The sequence below is a fragment of the Amphibalanus amphitrite genome, unplaced genomic scaffold, assembly GCF_019059575.1.
Source record: "Amphibalanus amphitrite isolate SeventyFive unplaced genomic scaffold, NRLGWU_Aamphi_draft 000176F_arrow, whole genome shotgun sequence".
Taxonomy (NCBI): Eukaryota; Metazoa; Arthropoda; class Thecostraca; order Balanomorpha; family Balanidae; genus Amphibalanus; species Amphibalanus amphitrite.
The window spans coordinates 218178-235489 of NW_024881671.1; the positions used below are offsets into that span (position 1 = coordinate 218178).

Consider the following 17312-nt stretch of genomic DNA (forward strand, 5'->3'; position numbering starts at 1 on the left):
GATTGGTAAGGCGTTGGTTCGGGGCAAGGGAGGAGCCGCGTTCGATTTCCAGCGCCGTCTGTCCTCCGCGCTGCCAGACCTACCTTAGCCACTAGGAGTGATGCAGGCCCTTGATAGTGTAACCTAAAATAATAGAGAATGCTCACTCCAGCAATTGGTGAAAAGCGCCTGTTGGAGGGAGTAACAGCAGAAAATGCAGATGAGTCTGAGTTTAATTCGGACCACTCCACGGTCGAGGATTGCCAATTATTTATCACATAGTGTGACGCAATCATATGTATATCATAATTTGTCATCAAAAGAAAATCGAAACCAGTATGTGATGTGTATTTCCTGAGTCATATGACACTTCTCGATCATTTGATATTTACAGACACAATACGGTGAGTGTATTGGCACATAACACAACATTTGTGCATTCATACATATACACAAATACTATCATCAACCAGATGTAGACATTTCTTATATGAACGTGGCTCAGCGCATGCCTTACGGCCGCGTGTCGATATAGTAGCTATCTGTACCCCCTACCTACCTTGCGTTATCATTTCGGAACATCTCAATATTATTTGGTGTAAGAACGCCCTTCCGAGCCCCGTATCGCGGCCAACTATGCTGAACACCCCAACCGAAGACTGTTTCGGTTGTTTTTCAATTAACGAATAGTGTTTGTCAAAAAATAATTCTAACGAATAGTGTTTGTCAATTTTCAAACAACCTGCGCTAACAAAACTATATAATATATCGCCTAGTTATATGATATTGCATATGTTCATGAGTCAGCTCTAAGCAATTACCTTAAAAAAATGTGTTCAAAATTGGAAACTCTGAGGCAATTACCAATTAACAACGATAAAAGTCATCGTCTGTACCTTGCCTTATCTGTGGATTCTTTTAAAAGAAATGCGGAGTTTACTTCGGCAATAGGAATTTCTCTTTCATCCGAGCACAGCAAATCGCCAAATCAATCCTGGCTATATTGCACTGCATGGTATACCTAATGGTCATATACTTCCTTACTTGAAAGTAGTCGATATATATATATATATATATATATATATATATATATATATATATATATATATATATATATATATATTAGGGTGGTCCTTATTTCCATACAAAATTTTAATTTGTATTTTTTCGCGCTTGCGCCCCCCCCCCCCCCCCCAACTGATGCCATTCGTCTAGAAACGTGGAAAAAGAGCAAAAAGAGCGAAATCGGCGGATGCTTTTTGGTGGCTCAATGCATATTAACCCTCGTATGTGTAGGGTTGGGATGGACCCCCATGAGTTTTCGCGAATAACTCACGTAAAAAGCGGCCGATCGCGACGAAACTTTCAGTATCCTCGAGATGATCAATTTTATATATACTCTGAAAATTTCATGACCCTGACCCAAATGACCTTTGACCTGTGACCTATTTCTCGAGACCATGTTTGGCCGGAGTCGCGATTCAGCGTGTGTCAGCTCTCATTATCCGCGTGTTTCTAATATTTTTGCGATTATAAACGTCCAAACATGTGAAATGATGTTCGCCCCATGCATTACGGTGGGTGTCAAGGTCACCTGAAGGTCAGGTCAGATCAGGTCATTGACCTATGATGACCTCGTGTCACTTTTCCGAGGTATACATGTTTCTAGGGCAGTTTTTCGGGCTGATTTCGAATTTAGCATCCATTTGAACATTTACGAAGTAGTTTTGGTGCCTTTGTTATGTGTCACGACGCCACCAGTGGTAGTTGAGACCTACTATGGGTAGCCGGCAGGACGCCTAATGGCTGACCTGACCTGACCTGACCCGACCTGGTCTAAATGCACGAAGACATCATATGTGATCAAAACTAGCATGAAATTCGTGATCAGCACCCCCAAAAACAATACAGTTTCACTGTACGAAGCTCTTGCAGGTCCCGATTTTTCTGACCACTGGGTCATTGACCTGACCTGGAAGGTCAACCAATGACCTAGGACCTTAAATTGGATATCATCGGTTTCCTCTCGTCACGGGCAACACGCTCGTTTTTTCGCAAAGCTCTAGCGCGATCTGGAGTCAAAAGGCAGAGGGGTCTAACCGACGCCCCCCCCCACACACACACGTTAGACGTTAGACGTTAGCGGAAAGTTGCGGCGTGATGACCGTGGTTCGACCACGCTTTCGGGATGACAGAGTGGCTGTACCCATGCTGGGGCCAGGTCTCACGGCTCCGCGAAGTGGGGACGATTCGGAGCTACTCGAGGTTATGCTTTCCAGCTCCACTTGGTCGGCTGCCGCCCGCGCCTCCTCCGACGCGACGCCTTGCTCCTCCTCCTCTCTTCGGCGTCATCCCTCCTCCTCTTCCTCTTTTCTTGGGAATGGAGCGCCATGTCTGCCTCTGTCATTCTATCCCGTCTCCCTGGCTCACGTTGGGCGAGAAGGAAGGCGCGATCTTCCGGGATGGTTAGGTATCAAGGACATTGCGTCACCGAGGGCGATATCAAAGATATTTTCCAGTTGTTTCTTGAATGCGTCATCGTTGCTTGTTTGGGTGGCGGAAGTCCTGTTCTTGTTCTTTTTCAGGCGTTTCCACTCGTCGAAGAGAGTTTCCACCTTCTTGACCGCTCTCCCTTTGTGCTGGGTGGGATTCCTGGCCCTGGCCCAGAACTCCTCTACTATAGTACCTTCTCTAACGTCCGGTTGGCCGCTTCCCGGACCGTTTCCTAGAGGATTTGGTGGCGGTGGAGGAAGTAGGCGAGAGATTGGCCGCGGGATGGGAGCTTGCATAGGCAGTGGAACGGGGGGGGGCACCGGAGCACCGTGCCCCCCTTAATTTTGCCATTTTAGTATAGCCCTATGGGCGTTGCATGGAAAGAATGGGACCAAAAGTCGGCAGTGCCCCCCCCCCCCTAATAGAAGGTGTTCCGCTGCTACTGGGAACTTGGAGCCAAGGAGTTCATAACTGGGGGACACCATGTACCCAGAAGTTTGCGACGCAGACAATCTTTACACCTGAGGAAGAGGGAACGAACGTTGATCGACGAAACGGACATTGAGCGAACATTGACGAACGAACGAGCGTTGAGCTACCAGTAAATAATGAAGTAGGGATCTGAAATTTTGACAGACATGTTTTTTCGTTAACGGCACCGATTGAAGGGGCGCAAGGTATCTAAATACGATTTTCGAAAATAAGGACCACCCTAATATATATATATATATATATATATATATATAAATATATATATATATATATATATATATATATATATATATATATATATATATATATATATATATATACATATATATATATATATATATATATAAACTAATAAAAAGCTATATGCTAGATGCTTCGCTGTAGGTTATACAGACTCTTCAGTGGTCTGTGAGTGTTGTTGAACATGAAAAACAGAATACGATTCGGCAAGCCGTTGGATGATAATCGCTGCCTTGACAGTGGGGAAATACCTGCATTGCCGATTGTCTGATAAAATGTATCATGCCATGAGTAGCGTCCTACAAGTAAACCAACTAGACTCCACTAATTTCCCAGAGGACAAACTAACACTATCATGACGTCAACAGGCACTTCCCGGAACAGATTATTCATGGTGTGTCAAAAGTGGAAATAGCCGCCCGGCTTTAGTTCGCCAGCCTTGTCAATAGATGGCAGTACCACAATATGGGCAGCGGATCGTGCAATTGACGTCAAATTTTCGTTTTCTGCTAAGAATGTAATGGCGGATCTTTTCATGCAAGAATCAAGTAAATCGGTCCACAACTTTTCTAGCGACAGAGATATGAAGTCAAACACCCTGCCAGAGCGGCGGCGCGGCGGCCGGCGGCGCCCGTAACGCGCCGCCTGGGAGACTGGCGGCGCTGAACGGTCCCGACTTGGCACTGCACTAAAACCTGTTAACTGCTTGGAATAGTTATTATAGCAAAATTTTCATTCAAGTGAGGAATAACCAAGGGCAGGAAGTATGTATGCTTGTGTGCGTACTGTGTAAGCCAAGAAACTGCATTAGCAGATACTCGCTAATATTAGATCCAGCCAAGTCCAAACGCATTCCAGGGGATATGTTTCTGATGGGTCAACAATATTTATCGTTCGAGGGCGGATACAGTTTTGACAATACAAAAAATATTTTTGCACAGCTCTATTCCTTGAATAATTCTCTTCAACGCCTCATTCCTAGTTAAGCGAATTAGCCCACCCTGGTAGAATAAATAAGGTGATTTCGCCACAAGGTCGCGGAAAACCGACCGAAAACGGCCGCGCTCAACGTTAATTTGGGCATGCAGACTCTTAGCAAATCGCATTGGGCGGGTAGGGTTTCCCAGGTATTGGCTCCAAAACACCGTATTCGGATCCCGAATACGTCCAAGTGACCCGCCTCGTTCCTAGTTAAGCTCTAATTAGATCCAGTGACTCACAAGGAGCGAAAAAGCGACAAAAAGCATGAATTTCCCTATGGCGGCGGGCTGCCGGGTTGCCAGACGGCGCACCGGCTATTTCCACTTTTGACACACCATGTAAACCCACGCATCTAAAACCATCTGGCTTGACACGCCACCGCCATAAGTGCAGCACCGGCCTCTATCAGACCCCCGCTCAGCCCGGCGCCTACCCGCGCCCGCCGGTATGTCACGTACCCAGTGAGGCCGCGGCGCCGTCTCATCACAGCTGGACGTCCTCCCAGACCTCTGTCGGCTCGACAGGCGGGTCACAGTCCGTCGGCGGCGCGCCCGGCCCGTCAGAGCCGCTCGTCTGGCGGCGAGAGTTGGTCTCCGGCGCCGTGAGCCGCGGCGCCCCATCGGCTCCCGGCCGCGGGGAGTAGCTGATGGGTGATTTCTCGCTGCTGCTCGTGATGACATCGGCCTGTTCGGATGCCGGGGTGCTGGTGCGGGTATCGTTACACTGTCCAGAGGCCACTCCGCTGGCCTGTGCGGTAGGCACGGCGCTGGTCGGCTCAGACGCAGTCGAGACAGTCTGTTCGGTGGTCGCCGTGTCGCTCTGTTCGCCGTCTGCTGTCGTACTCGGGTCAGCAGGAACCATATCACGCTCGGAGGTCACTGCACTGGCTGTTTCCTCGGCGGGCTTCTGACCGCGGTCTTTTTCAGTCGGGTGCTGAACTCCGTCTTCAGCGGAAGCCATTTCGCCGTCTTCATCTACGGGGGTCTTTTGGTTTTGTTCCTCAGTCACATTCTGATCGCTTTGTTCCGCAGCAGTCTGACCATTTAATTCCACAGTTTGTTCCGCAGCAGCCTGACCGTTTTGTTCCGCAATGGCCAGACCGTTCTGTTCCACAGTGGCCTGACCACCTAGTTCCGCAGTGACCTGCCCGGTACGTTCCTCAGTGACCTGGTTATTATGTTCCGCAGTGACCTGGCCAGTCTGTTCCGCAATGACCTGGCTAGCCTGTTCGGCAGTGACCCTCTCGGTCTGGTCGGCGGTGCCGAGGTGGATGGCGGCCGGTCCCGACAGGCCTCTGCGGTGGCCGCGCACCACCACCACTGGCTGGGACACGGCCGACAGGTCAGCGGCCGCCGCGGCTGCAGCCGGCTGCCGCTGCGGGGGTTGGTGATGGTGGTGGTGGTGCCGCTGCGGCGGCGGCTGGGATCCCGACGGGGAGTCCGGGGAGAACGCCGCATTATCCACACCGTCCTGCGTGCAGCCAACAGAGCACAGTAACAGACACTGAACCAGGCACACTCTTTAAGTCTAATTCTTTTATCGAAAGATTAGCTGTCATAATGATTACCCGTCGATTTGCGAAATAACATTTAAATACACATTACTTATACCGTTGGAATATATAAAGCTATGTTTATATACCAAGAGTTACGTTTATTCATGTTCCCTTGTGATCATGAGTTGGGCTTAAATATACGGCCAAACATTACGACTTGTTCCTAATACCAACAGCTGCTCATCGCCAACTACCCGCGCCCGCCGGGGAGACCCGCGCTGACCTCTGGGAAGAGGTCCTCGTAAGCCGGCGGCTTGTCGACGTCCTCCTCGGCGTACGAGGGCGGCCGGTCCAGGATCGCCTGGCTCAGGCCGCCCACGAAAAAGTCGGCCGAGTTGAAGCTGATGTCGCTGTTGCGCCGCAGCCAGGGCACCCGGCGACCCATGCGCCGCCTGCCGGAGCACTCGTCACTAATAATGAAACGGGTATATAATTATAACGATAACTATGAATTATCAACATTAAATGCACCTCTTATACAAGAAATTGAACTGACCACACTAAAGCAACTATGTAAAAGAAAAAACCTCGCCGGACTGGGCATTTGACATCTTCAACGACACGGGGAAGTGTGGGAAAGGTATGTCATCACTTCGTGTGCGGCCCCAAATTGAGTCAAACAAGTAAACATACACACACAAAAAAAGAAAACCAACAACATTAAACAAAAATTAACGATACCAAATTCTTCAGTCACTGTGCTTACTTCTTAACGATCTTTTGATACTTGATAGTTCGTGGTGTGCAAAAGCTCAGCTTAAAACGTTTTAAAGCATTTTGTTTAATAACCCGCGCCGGGCGGGGGGGGGGAGTGTTTGAACACCCCCCCCCCTGGGTTTGTTCTCAGATATTTCAAAAGCGGAGGCGCTCTGCGGCGCCGTTTTTAGCTCACCTGTTCGTGCATCTTTTCCGCACATGTGAAAATATCAGACCCAGGTCGTTCAAGGTCAGGTCACCAGGTCATGCCGAGTCACCTCACCTCAGAAACAATTAGAATGCTCGTCATAGCTACACCGACAAAACGATGGCCTTGAAACTTTTGCAGTTTTGATGAGAGTAATAGTATCTATAAAACGTATATCTCGGAATTTCGATATCGGTAGCCTATGGTCAGGTCAATTTTGCGGCCTAACCCTTATAGGTCAATGGGAGAAAACTGAAAAGCGTCTCTTTTGCGCGAACGTCATTCTAGACACTCTCAAACATCGGGATGCAGGTAAAATTGACACACTGAACCGGAAATGGCACCTGTGACCCTTCGTTATGCCCCAGAAGTCATCTCAGGTCACGAATAGTATCTAACAGTTTTTCGCTAATAACTTCTGATAGAGACATGCCAGCGCGATGAAAACACCTTTATAGATGTCTTCGGCTTGACGATGCGGATCGACTGATATGCAACATGGCAATTTCCGGTCAGGTCATGATCTTGACCTGAGGTCAACTTTTCAAGTTGGCCTTGCAAGGGCAAATTATAGTTCATTCGACGTGTCGCGACGAGAAGAACACGATGCTGGCAAAAGTAATGTCATGGCTGTTTGGAGTCAAAAGCTATTGCCGAAAAAAACACTTCGTAAAAACGGCTATTTTTGGAGTTTTTGCCCTCTGGAGGCTAAACCGTTGACCTGAGGTCAAATCTGAGAACATTACTCAGAAAGGTCTGTAAAAGGGCTATCGAATTTTCTGTGGCGTTGTAGCTCTTTCGGTTCCCGAGTTAGCTGTTGGCAGTTTCCAAAATGTTGAAATAGCCAGCTGGTGACCTTTTTTTACCATTTACCTTTGGTGACCTCTGGTGACCTGACCTTTGACCTAATGACCGAAGTGTTTTCGTCTTTGTTTTGGACGTTCTTTCGATTGCCGCTTACCGCGTGTCGCTACGTGGCCCAGGAGCCGAGTTAGAAGGGGGTGGGGGTGTTCAGACACCCCCCCCCCCCGGCCCGGCGCGGAAGTCTCGGAGCACCGTCCCGGCGCGGGTTAAAATCATATAAAGATACGCTGAAAGAATGATATAAAGATACGTTTACTCAGATACGGTGGGATAAGCTGCTTCAATGTAAATACCTCACAGATCTGGTGCATCCTTTGACCCCGAAGGCGATGAAGAAGCCCACAGCCAGCACCAGGACGGTAATGCCGGCAGTCTTGATTGCCACGCCCCAGCCCATGGCGTTATCACTGTCGCAGGGGCGCGGGAACTACTTTCAGACTGGGGGGTGCACCATAATACAGATCATCTTGTTTTCTCATTGGTTTTAGGCCACTTATTTTTCATCATCTTGCTTTTTCAACAAAAAAAAGAAAACATTGGCAAAAAAAGTGCGGTATTCCGTCTCAAAGTTGTGGGGGCACCGCCCCCACGGCCCCAGAGTTGTGGGCGCAAAGTGCCCCCACGCCCCCCCCCCCCCGGTTCCCGCGCCTATGCACTGTCGGGAAGAGAGCGAGTGGTTATGCCTATGGTGTTTGCCGTTCAGCTCTTATTCTGTGATATGTTGTTTAAACCATTTACTCTATTTCCTCTATGTATAAGTTCGATTTTATGATTACATCCCAAAACATGATTTTCGACTAACGATCGTTAATAAATATATAACTTTTATTTGCCTTCTATTAGCAAATAAGATCATTTCTACAAAAAAAAAATCAAGCACACTCTATTTATGAGTAAGCTAAGCAGCTTTTTCGAACTTACAAGCACGTCGTCTCGCCGTTGAAGCCCACGTATGGTTTGATGCACTGACAGGTATCGTCACACGCCACGTGCTGGATGGCGTAGTTGCAATCGGAAATGTCGCTGCATCTTGACCCCAAGTACCCTGCAAGTGACGAGTCCTTGTCATAAAGCCTGGGGGGGAGGGGGGAAACAACGGGGCGAGGAAGAGGAGGAGCCCTCCTGTAAATGGGAAATAAGTGCCCGTCGGAGGGAGGCCTGAATAAAAAAACCGTCGTAGCCCATATCTCGGGGTGATTTGTAATGAGGAGCTATTATTTTCAGAAACACTGAATATGATGAGCAGATGAATGCTATTCAATGATGATCAAACGATGACATGAACTAAAGGATCATGATCAAATAAGACGGCTCACGTTGACGTCACGTGTATAGTCACTAGAGTCCGATTCCTGCAGAGAAGTCCGACGCCATAGCAAGGGTGTCTCCGATACGGGTACGTCTCATTAGGTAACCAGGGCCTCGTTTTATAAAGCGAGTCCGTAACTTACGCCGGTTTTTGGTCTTGTATTGCAAGTGCATCTGAAGCGATGACGATAGTTTAAATCATTGAATTGATTTATCTTGTGAGCAAGAACAGAAGGCAGAAGGGGAAATAAATTTATCGCTTCACCTGCGCTTACAATACAAGTCCAAAAACCGGCGTAAGGTACAGTATGGGGCATTCCACGTCAAATCAAACACCGAAATCCGTCATCCCCTTCGATTTTTCTGAAAATTTGTAGGCAGACTGGGCATGGTTCAAAACTGAGTTACGTATAATATTTTCGAAATTTGAAAACGTATCGCTGAGATATAGGTCATCGAATATAGCGAAAAATGCCACACATCAATTTTTTAAATGGCTATAACTCTGGTTCCTTTTCTGGTATCAAAATTATATTAACAGGGTCTTATAGGCAATTGATAAGGCTTTGATTTTTAATTATAAAATTAAATTGAAGTGACCTTGAAATGCATTTGACCTTGAATTAAAACAGAAAAATTTAAATAGCAAAAAACACGTCACCTTCGATTTGGGTAATTTTTACATATTATGTCCGTCACAATGTTCCTAACCATCTGTGAAAAAATTGGAGTGGGCCATTCATAACTTTCCCGGCAAACGCCGCTTTCATGCATCAACATCACGCAACCGCGCGTGACCTTGAAAGACAGAGTCAAGACATGCTTGCTTGTGTACACTTTCTGAAATGAATGATTGCTGATTAGTGATATCCCAAACTCTGCGAGAATGGAAATGCATAGTCATCGTAGTCAAGCATTCACGTTCCATAGTAAAAGTGTCTCAGGCAAACGGTATTTTGCGGTGAATTTTGAGCCGTGTGGAAATGCATCATGAAGTAAATTCAACGAAAACAATATCACGCAATGATATCTTCACGTCTTTTGATCTTCACTATACGAAAGAACATACATTTTTTTAGTATGTATGAGGAATTTCTAGTTAATCCAATAATAAATATGGCAGTTAGAGGCCTGCTAAGAGTAACATGTCGCCGGCTGAGGCGGGCTCGGCCGATGCGGGAAACGCAGCAATCACAATTTTGTGTTTACACGTTCATATTTCAATTGTTTACCAACCGATTTTCAAAATTCTTTCACCATAAGATTGCCTGTACATTTCTTAGTCTTCTCACAAAATTTGACGCGAATCGAACGTAATCAGCGGTAGGGAGCGCGATGTAAAGACGGAGCCGTTCCGTTCCGTCCCGGCACAGTCTACAATTCAGGCGGCGCGTAGCGGTCGGCGCCGGCTGTCGAGTCGCCGCGTCGCTGCGGCGACAGGATGTTCACTTTACACCGCTATTACTAGAACAGTTGTGAACCGATTTTCTTATTGCTTGCACGATGAGATGTCCAATTCAATTCTTGACAGGTAGCCATAATTAATTTCGCATTAATCTTATGAGATATTGGCGAAAAACAGGAGGGGTGGGCGAAATTCGCTCTTCCCCCTCCACTGCGCGTGCTAACATACGTTTGCATATGTGCAATTTTCTTCAAAACTTATGAATGGCCCACTCTAATTTTTTCACAGGTTGTTAAGAATATGGTAGGCAATAAAATATATGAAAATGAGCCAAATCGAAGGTGACGTGTTTTTTGCTATTTCAATATTTGTGCTTAAGAACAGAGTTAAGCAAATTTCAAGGTCATATATTTAAGTAGGTGCAATTCTAAACAAATGCTTAAGAAATAACCTAAACAGTAAAGTTTATTTCATTCAAATCAAACAAGTACAACCAAAGTTATGGTCGTTCAAAAATATAAAGATGCAACATTTTGTAAAAATTTGATGCCCTATATTTAGAAGACCTGTGGTCAGAATGTGCAAAAAAACATCAATGTAATGTCCGGGGCCACACAGGAACTCGCTCACAAATTTATAATGAAATCGCTGATGGTAAGGTGCAAAACAGCCGATTTTTGTTCGATTTGACGTGGAATGCCCCGTATGTCTAAAAAGAATGTACCGTCGCCACTACGTGGCGCTGGTGTCGCGAGCCGGTAGTTGGCTGAATCCGCACCAGACCACACATTCCCAAGCGCTAGGTGACAGCTGCGCAGCGGCCGGTAGTAGCGTAAGCCCGAACCTTCGTGGCACGACCCCAGGGGGGGGGGAGGGAGAGAGGGAGGGGAGCGGGCGGGGCAGCGCGTGCTGGGAGGGGTGCTCCGGCAAGCTGGCAGTTGTCGCGGCCAAAGGTCAAGGGGTCACACACCAAGCGAACGGACGCTGATGGGGTTCGTGGGGATCGTGAACTTGTGTGTGGTAGGTGCGTCTTGCGATGCACGGGTGATGCGCCATGGGTCTAAGCCAAATGATTCGGGGGAGAGCTGAAGAAAAATACCTGGTTAACTACGGCGAATAATGGTGCTGAAAATGGAAAGTATGGGTCAATGCAAGCCTTCATGACTATAAACTTTTCTGAGGGCGCAAAGGCCAGCATTGAATAACGACATCCGGATCGAAATTAGCAATGATTTATAATTACATGCCGAAGTAATAGCGTTGCAAAACCCACCTAGTAAATTGTCAAGTCGGATTCATACCGACTTGAATTAAACTATCCTAAATTAAATTGTATATAGGTAAGATCTCTATGCTTTGACCAGCTTCGTGACCTGACGGGCTGTGACCTGACCTTGACCCGAGGTTAACACCTTAACTTGATCTCACCCGAAGAAAAAGTATACCATTCGACACGCCTGAGCTAGACAAACACGATGCTGCTAAAATCGCGGATCTGTGATCATGTTTAGCGAAGTTATTTACCAAAAACCGAACCTGTGCCTTGGGCCACTTGACCTAACCTCAGAAGTCATCGGCTGATCCTGGTCCTTAAAATCGGAGACCAATCGCTGCATTTCGTAACGACGCGCACGATCGTTTCTTTCGTGAGGCTCTAGCTCATTAAGGGGCGAATCGGCAAAGGGGGTTGTTCCCTCACTTCCAACCCCCCAACGCCCCCTCGGTATTCAGAAAACCTGAAGGTCCGGTGACTGGTGAGGGTTAAAACGTTGCTCCTGAACGAGGAAGAAATGTAAAAGTCAAAGCTCTATAGACGTCCTGTAAAAGTGGCCGTAATAAATAAATTGGTTAGAGATAAGATACTTTTTAAACGACTTCCTCATATAAAATCGGGTGCTGGGACCAATCTTATAAACGCTTTAGAATGGACAGGGCGTCACTGGCTAAAGTTTGGGTGCAGGAAACGGCTATTAAATGCAAAATGGTTTTCATGCATTTCAGTGAATTATATATTGACGGTCCCAGTGGCCGAGCTAAAAAGGTTTGGTAGTGTTTTGCATCTTTTACGCCCTAAGAATTGAAACTACACCATCTATTGAAGTGGGCGGACTTATTTGAATGGAAGGGCGCATTATGCGTCAATCGTGTGCTTTCGTTTGTTTTGGACTGTATTTTACGACATCCACTGCTGGTATCACTATTAATATTATTTAATGCCGTGAATACGACAGCATTCCATTTATAAGATTGGGCCAATGGAGTCGCGCCCTGCGAGCTCGGTTTTCCGCTCGGCCGCTACGGGCCGAGGAAGTCGGTCTTCGCCTGAGGGCAGGACGGAGGTCAGCGAGGGAGCGCGGGGTCAGCCAGGTATCGCCCAGTGCCGAGCAGATGCCGCTCCCTCCCCTCTCTTCCCCTCTTCTCCCCTCCCCACCTCTGTATAGATGGGGAGGGACCGAACTGCCAATGACATGCGAGCGGTCAAGGCCGCTCGTGCGGCAGCGACCCTGGCGGCCGGGTGCCGCAACTAGGATTCAGCCAAGTTACCGATTCGCCTCCTGTGGGAGAGCCAAACCAGGGGACATACTTTTTAGACATACTGTACGGAGTCGCTTTATGAAACGAGGCCCAGCACGCGTCGCAGCGGTCCCTGGTGCCCTAGTTAAAGTGTTAGCAGAACCAGCATGTGCCTCCGCCGCTGGCCCGAGCCCATGACCCGGTCTCCCAGCTATGCCCCTTTTATACCAATTTTAGGTACACCATTCACGTTTTGTGTATTTTCTAAAAATGATGAACATAGAAAACTAAAAATTGAAGGGTACGCACCAGGCGCAAATAAAAAATAAAAAACGACGAATGATGGAATGGAAAAGGCAGTAGGCACCGACTTACCTCCAGAGCTTCTTCGACAGGTGTTGTTGGGAAAGCTTTCATCGTCCCTTGTCACCAGGTAGCCTGAGTTGCAGGAACAGACGCCATCCTGATCTCGGTGAGCGTGCGGGTCCGCACAGATTCCGCCGGGAGTCGGGGTCGGGGTCGGAACAGCAGTCGGGGTCGGGGTCGGAACGGCAGTCGGGGTCGGGGTCGGAACGGCAGTCGGTGGCGACGTCCGGAGGGTCGGTGACGTGGTCCCGGCCGAGGAGCTTGGCAACACAGTACTCAGCTCCGCAACATCACCAGCTAGCTCCAGCGTGACGAGAACTGAAAACATGTCATCCCAGAGTCATCCATAGCTCGCAAACATTCCGAAGACGGTGGTTATCAGATGCAGTTCCATTCAGATTAGCTTTCGCTATCAGGCAAAACGTGATACCATTACAACTGATTGGTTTAATTTTAATACAGGTATCTGCATTTTCTCTCAAATGTGCGTCAGTGTCTCATTATTTTCTTTATTCCCGTTTTAGGCCGAATGGCTAATGTTATTGTAATGAAAAATGACCTTATGCTCATGATATAATATGATGAAGTTGAATTGAAATAAGACAAAAAATCATTATTTTTTGGTCTTATTTCAATTCAACTTCATCATATTACCTATATCATGAGCATCAGGTCATTTTCATCACGATGATATTACTAACGATGCTCAAACATACCATTGCTAACATCCAACGAATGGCTAATGGTTGAACATTACGCCAAGTTACATTCATGTACAGAAACTAACGGTTATATAAGATGCCTGACGGGTGAAACGTCGACGCGACTACCCTACCATGTCACTCCAGAGCTGTCGGTTGAAGACATTTGAGTATTTAATGCTTTTGTTCGTGTTATAAAATGGCTGGATGAACCGATGACTGCACAGGGACGATAAGTTTTAGCTCATTAAGATTGTTATACCTATTGAAGTGGCAATAAGTGCACTGTGCACAATATTAACCCGCGCCGGGCCGGGGGGGGTGTTTGAACACCCCCCTTGCGGTTTTTCGCAGATATCTCAAAAACGGCGGCGCGGAGCGCCGCCGTTTTTTAACACACCTGTTCGTGCATCTTTTCCGCACATGTTGTGAAAATTTCAGACCTAGGTCACCTTAGGTCAGGTCACCAGGTCACGCCAAGTGACCTCACCTCAGAAAAAATAAGAATGCTCGTCATAGCTACACCTACTGAACGATTGCCTTACAACTTTCAGCGATTGATTAGAGCAACACTATCTATAAAATGTATATCTCGGAATTTTGATATCGGTGACCTAAGGTCAGGTCAATTTTGCGGCCTCTCCATTATAAGTCAATGGGAGAAAATTGAAAAGAGTCTGTTTTGCACGAACGCTATTTTAGACACTCTCAAACATCGAGATGTAGGTAAAATAGACACACTGAACCAGAAAATGACAACTGTGACCCCTCGTTATGTCCCCGAGGTCATCTCAGGTCACGAACAGAATCTAACAGTTTTTCGATGATAACTTCTGATAGAGGAGTGCTAGAGCGCTGAAAACGCCTTAGATGTGTTCGGCTTGACGTTGCGGATCGACTGATATGCAACATGAGCTTTTCCGGTCAGGTCATGACCTTGACCTGAGGTCAAATTTTCAAGTTGACCTTTCAAGGTCAAATTATAGTTCATTCGACGGGTCTCGACGAGAGGAACACGATGCTGGCAAAAGTAATGTCATAGCTCTTTTGAGTCAAAAGTTATTGCCGAAAAAACGTTTTTCGTAAAAACGGCTATTTTTGGAATTTTTGCCCTCTGGAGGCTAAACTGTTGACCTGAGGTCAAATCTGAGAACATTACTCAGAAAGGTCTGTAAAAGGGCTATCGAATGCGCTTTTTTGCGACGCTGCAGCTCTATCGGTTCCCGAGATAGCCGTTGGCAGTCTCCAAAATGTTGAAATAGTCAACATTTTACCTTTGGTGACCTCTGGTGACCTGACCTTTGACCTGACCCAAAAAATGACCGAAGTGTTTTCGTCCTTATTTTTGACGTTCTTTCGATTGCCGCTTACCGCGTGTCGCTACGTGGCCCAGGAGCCGAGTTAGAAGGGGGGGGGGGGTGTTCAACACCCCACCGCGGCCCGGCGCGGAATCTCAGAGCACCGGCCCGGCGGCGTATTCGCCAATTGTATTACACGAATCGGCCCATCAACTAGCGACATCTCTAGTGCGACGTCATAGCCATGCGCCGCGACAATGCATGCATTGAGGCTAGATTTGAGTTGAGACTTTTTGAAATTGTATATGGCTATTAAACATGTATGTGTCGCAGTAGCCGAGTGGTCAGAGTCTCGGTGTGGTGGACGAAAGGTCGGTGGATCGATCCTTGCTTTAGCGGTTCTTTTCTCTTAAAAAGAAGTCGGTCGTAGACGCGCATTTTTGGCCCCTACGTTCGCACGCCAATATCGTACGCCCAATAAATCTCTGACAAGTATTCATCTGATTAAGGAATAAGTTGCAAAAGAACTGCAGTTGCAGTCTATACCTGAACTACCAATTTTGTTACGGCACTGTCGATATTCGTCAAAGTCGGAAGAGCTATTATGAAACACACTCGAATGACAACGGATTCCTGTATTATTTCATCGATCAGATAAGACATGTATAGAGATAAATTGATAACAGCCCGCCGTGAGCATGCAACTTAACAACCAGTCCCAAGTTATCTTCATAAAGGTCTAATATAAATCTTTTGACTTTAACTAGATTCCAAGGGGACTTAGGTATCCCCCTGGCGGCTGAAATGTAAGAGTTATAGTTAGGGCATAGCTCCTATAGATGACGCTCTGACGGCTGGAAACTGATAATCTCGTCCCGTGATTACGCTAACAGCTATGCCGAACTTTTTTGTGCATGGTGATTCTTACACGAAAAGCTATGCTTACCAGCGTGCGATTTTTACTTTTCATCTTAGTTTTCGCTACTTTTAGGTACTTTACCTTGCCAAGTTTCCACCTACTTTCAAAAGGTCAGCGCCGCCCCTGTCAATGCTGCGTGCTATCACCCATTAGCAGCGAGAAATATTGATCAATGAATGGCCATCGCCCAGCACCATTTGTCTTTCCATTGGCTACGTTCGCATAGTATGCAGTATGCACTATGCATTAGTGATGTCAATCACAGAAAATCAGAACACCGCTACCAAACCAAATACAAACAAAGACCATTGGAAAATACCGAAACCGAACCAATCGGTTGGACTGCAAATATCTATCTTATGCAACATATTCATTAGAAGAATGCCTACGTCTGATTTCTTAGGTGCACGCCGTTGCAAATGTATAAAAAACGCACAATGACACGAAAATCGAAGTCGCCGAGTGGATTCGAACCACATACCTCTGAATCACCAGTCCGATTCTCTAACCACTTCGCCACGGCGTCAACAATATCCAAAGAGCTTAAATGTCATTAACTTAAAAGCTAGCTTCAATAGACGCCACCAAGGGCGAGGACCGAAAGTATGACGCCACGCTGACGTCACTCAGGAGGCACGCTATTGGTCGGCCGATTCGTGTAATACAATTGGCGAATACGCGGCCCGGCGCGGGTTAAAAGTTGCTTGTCCCGCCATTTATCAACTGGAATATCTTAGGAAGAAAATTATGGGCATTTCCAGACAATTTGAACGGTGCTAAGCAGTCAGTGGGTTTTTTTAATGATTATTACATAATTGTTTTTGTTAGGATAATTATGACAAAGTATTGAGTTCCTGCATCATAGCCAGATGATAGGTACCACGAGTCATGTACAAAAAAATACAGGCATCAAATACAGATTGATATGCTTGTGACCTGCGGTATCTGTGGTGACCTCCCATTCAGCACTTGTCTGCACCGGGGCCGGTGGAGGAGGGGGGGGGGGGGGGGGGTGGATGTTACCGTACTCACCAGGTGGTGCCCCACTCAGCGGACCCGCGTCGCCCACCACCGTCACCAGCAGCAGCAGAATCACCAGCGGACGCACCAGCGGCGTCCAGCGGCGCTCGGCGGCGGTCATGGCGAGCTGCAGCGCTCATCGCGCGCTCCTGCGGCGCGCCGCGGCGCGCGGGCCGAGCTCGCGCGCTATCGGCGGCGATACGGCCCGGTATCGGCCGGCCCACCGCCAGCTGCGCATGATAGCGCGATACCAGCGAAGGATGTGGGGCTAGT

General features: G+C 47.3%; 2 protein-coding genes across 2 annotated transcripts; both read right to left on the reverse strand.

Annotated features, from left to right (window-relative positions):
* Window positions 1-4534: 4534 nt before the first annotated feature.
* LOC122383916 lies at window positions 4535-6146 on the reverse strand. Its single transcript, XM_043370787.1, has 2 exons — window positions 5964-6146; window positions 4535-5655 (listed from the first exon to the last, which is right to left on the reverse strand). Exons 1-2 carry the CDS (start codon window positions 6123-6125, stop codon window positions 4669-4671), a joined length of 1149 nt encoding a protein of 382 aa, XP_043226722.1. The 5' UTR covers window positions 6126-6146; the 3' UTR covers window positions 4535-4668.
* Window positions 6147-7788: 1642 nt separating this feature from the next.
* Window positions 7789-17166, reverse strand: LOC122383900. The gene is made up of 4 exons (XM_043370757.1): window positions 17052-17166; window positions 13111-13419; window positions 8430-8553; window positions 7789-7915 (listed from the first exon to the last, which is right to left on the reverse strand). Exons 1-4 carry the CDS (start codon window positions 17158-17160, stop codon window positions 7789-7791), a joined length of 669 nt encoding a protein of 222 aa, XP_043226692.1. The 5' UTR covers window positions 17161-17166.
* Between the last annotated feature and the right edge of the window lie 146 nt (window positions 17167-17312).

Coding starts and splice junctions, on each gene's coding strand:
- LOC122383916 (XM_043370787.1), bottom strand. CDS start 6,125: ATGGGTCGCCGGGTGCCCTGGCTGCGGCGCAACAGCGACATCAGCTTC. Junction 5,656..5,963: donor ACGAGGACCTCTTCCCAGAG/GTCAGCGCGGGT, acceptor GGCTGCACGCAG/GACGGTGTGGATAATGCGGC.
- LOC122383900 (XM_043370757.1), bottom strand. CDS start 17,160: ATGACCGCCGCCGAGCGCCGCTGGACGCCGCTGGTGCGTCCGCTGGTG. Junction 13,420..17,051: donor GCTGAGTGGGGCACCACCTG/GTGAGTACGGTA, acceptor ACATGTTTTCAG/TTCTCGTCACGCTGGAGCTA. Junction 7,916..8,429: donor AACGGCGAGACGACGTGCTT/GTAAGTTCGAAA, acceptor CCCCTGCGACAG/TGATAACGCCATGGGCTGGG.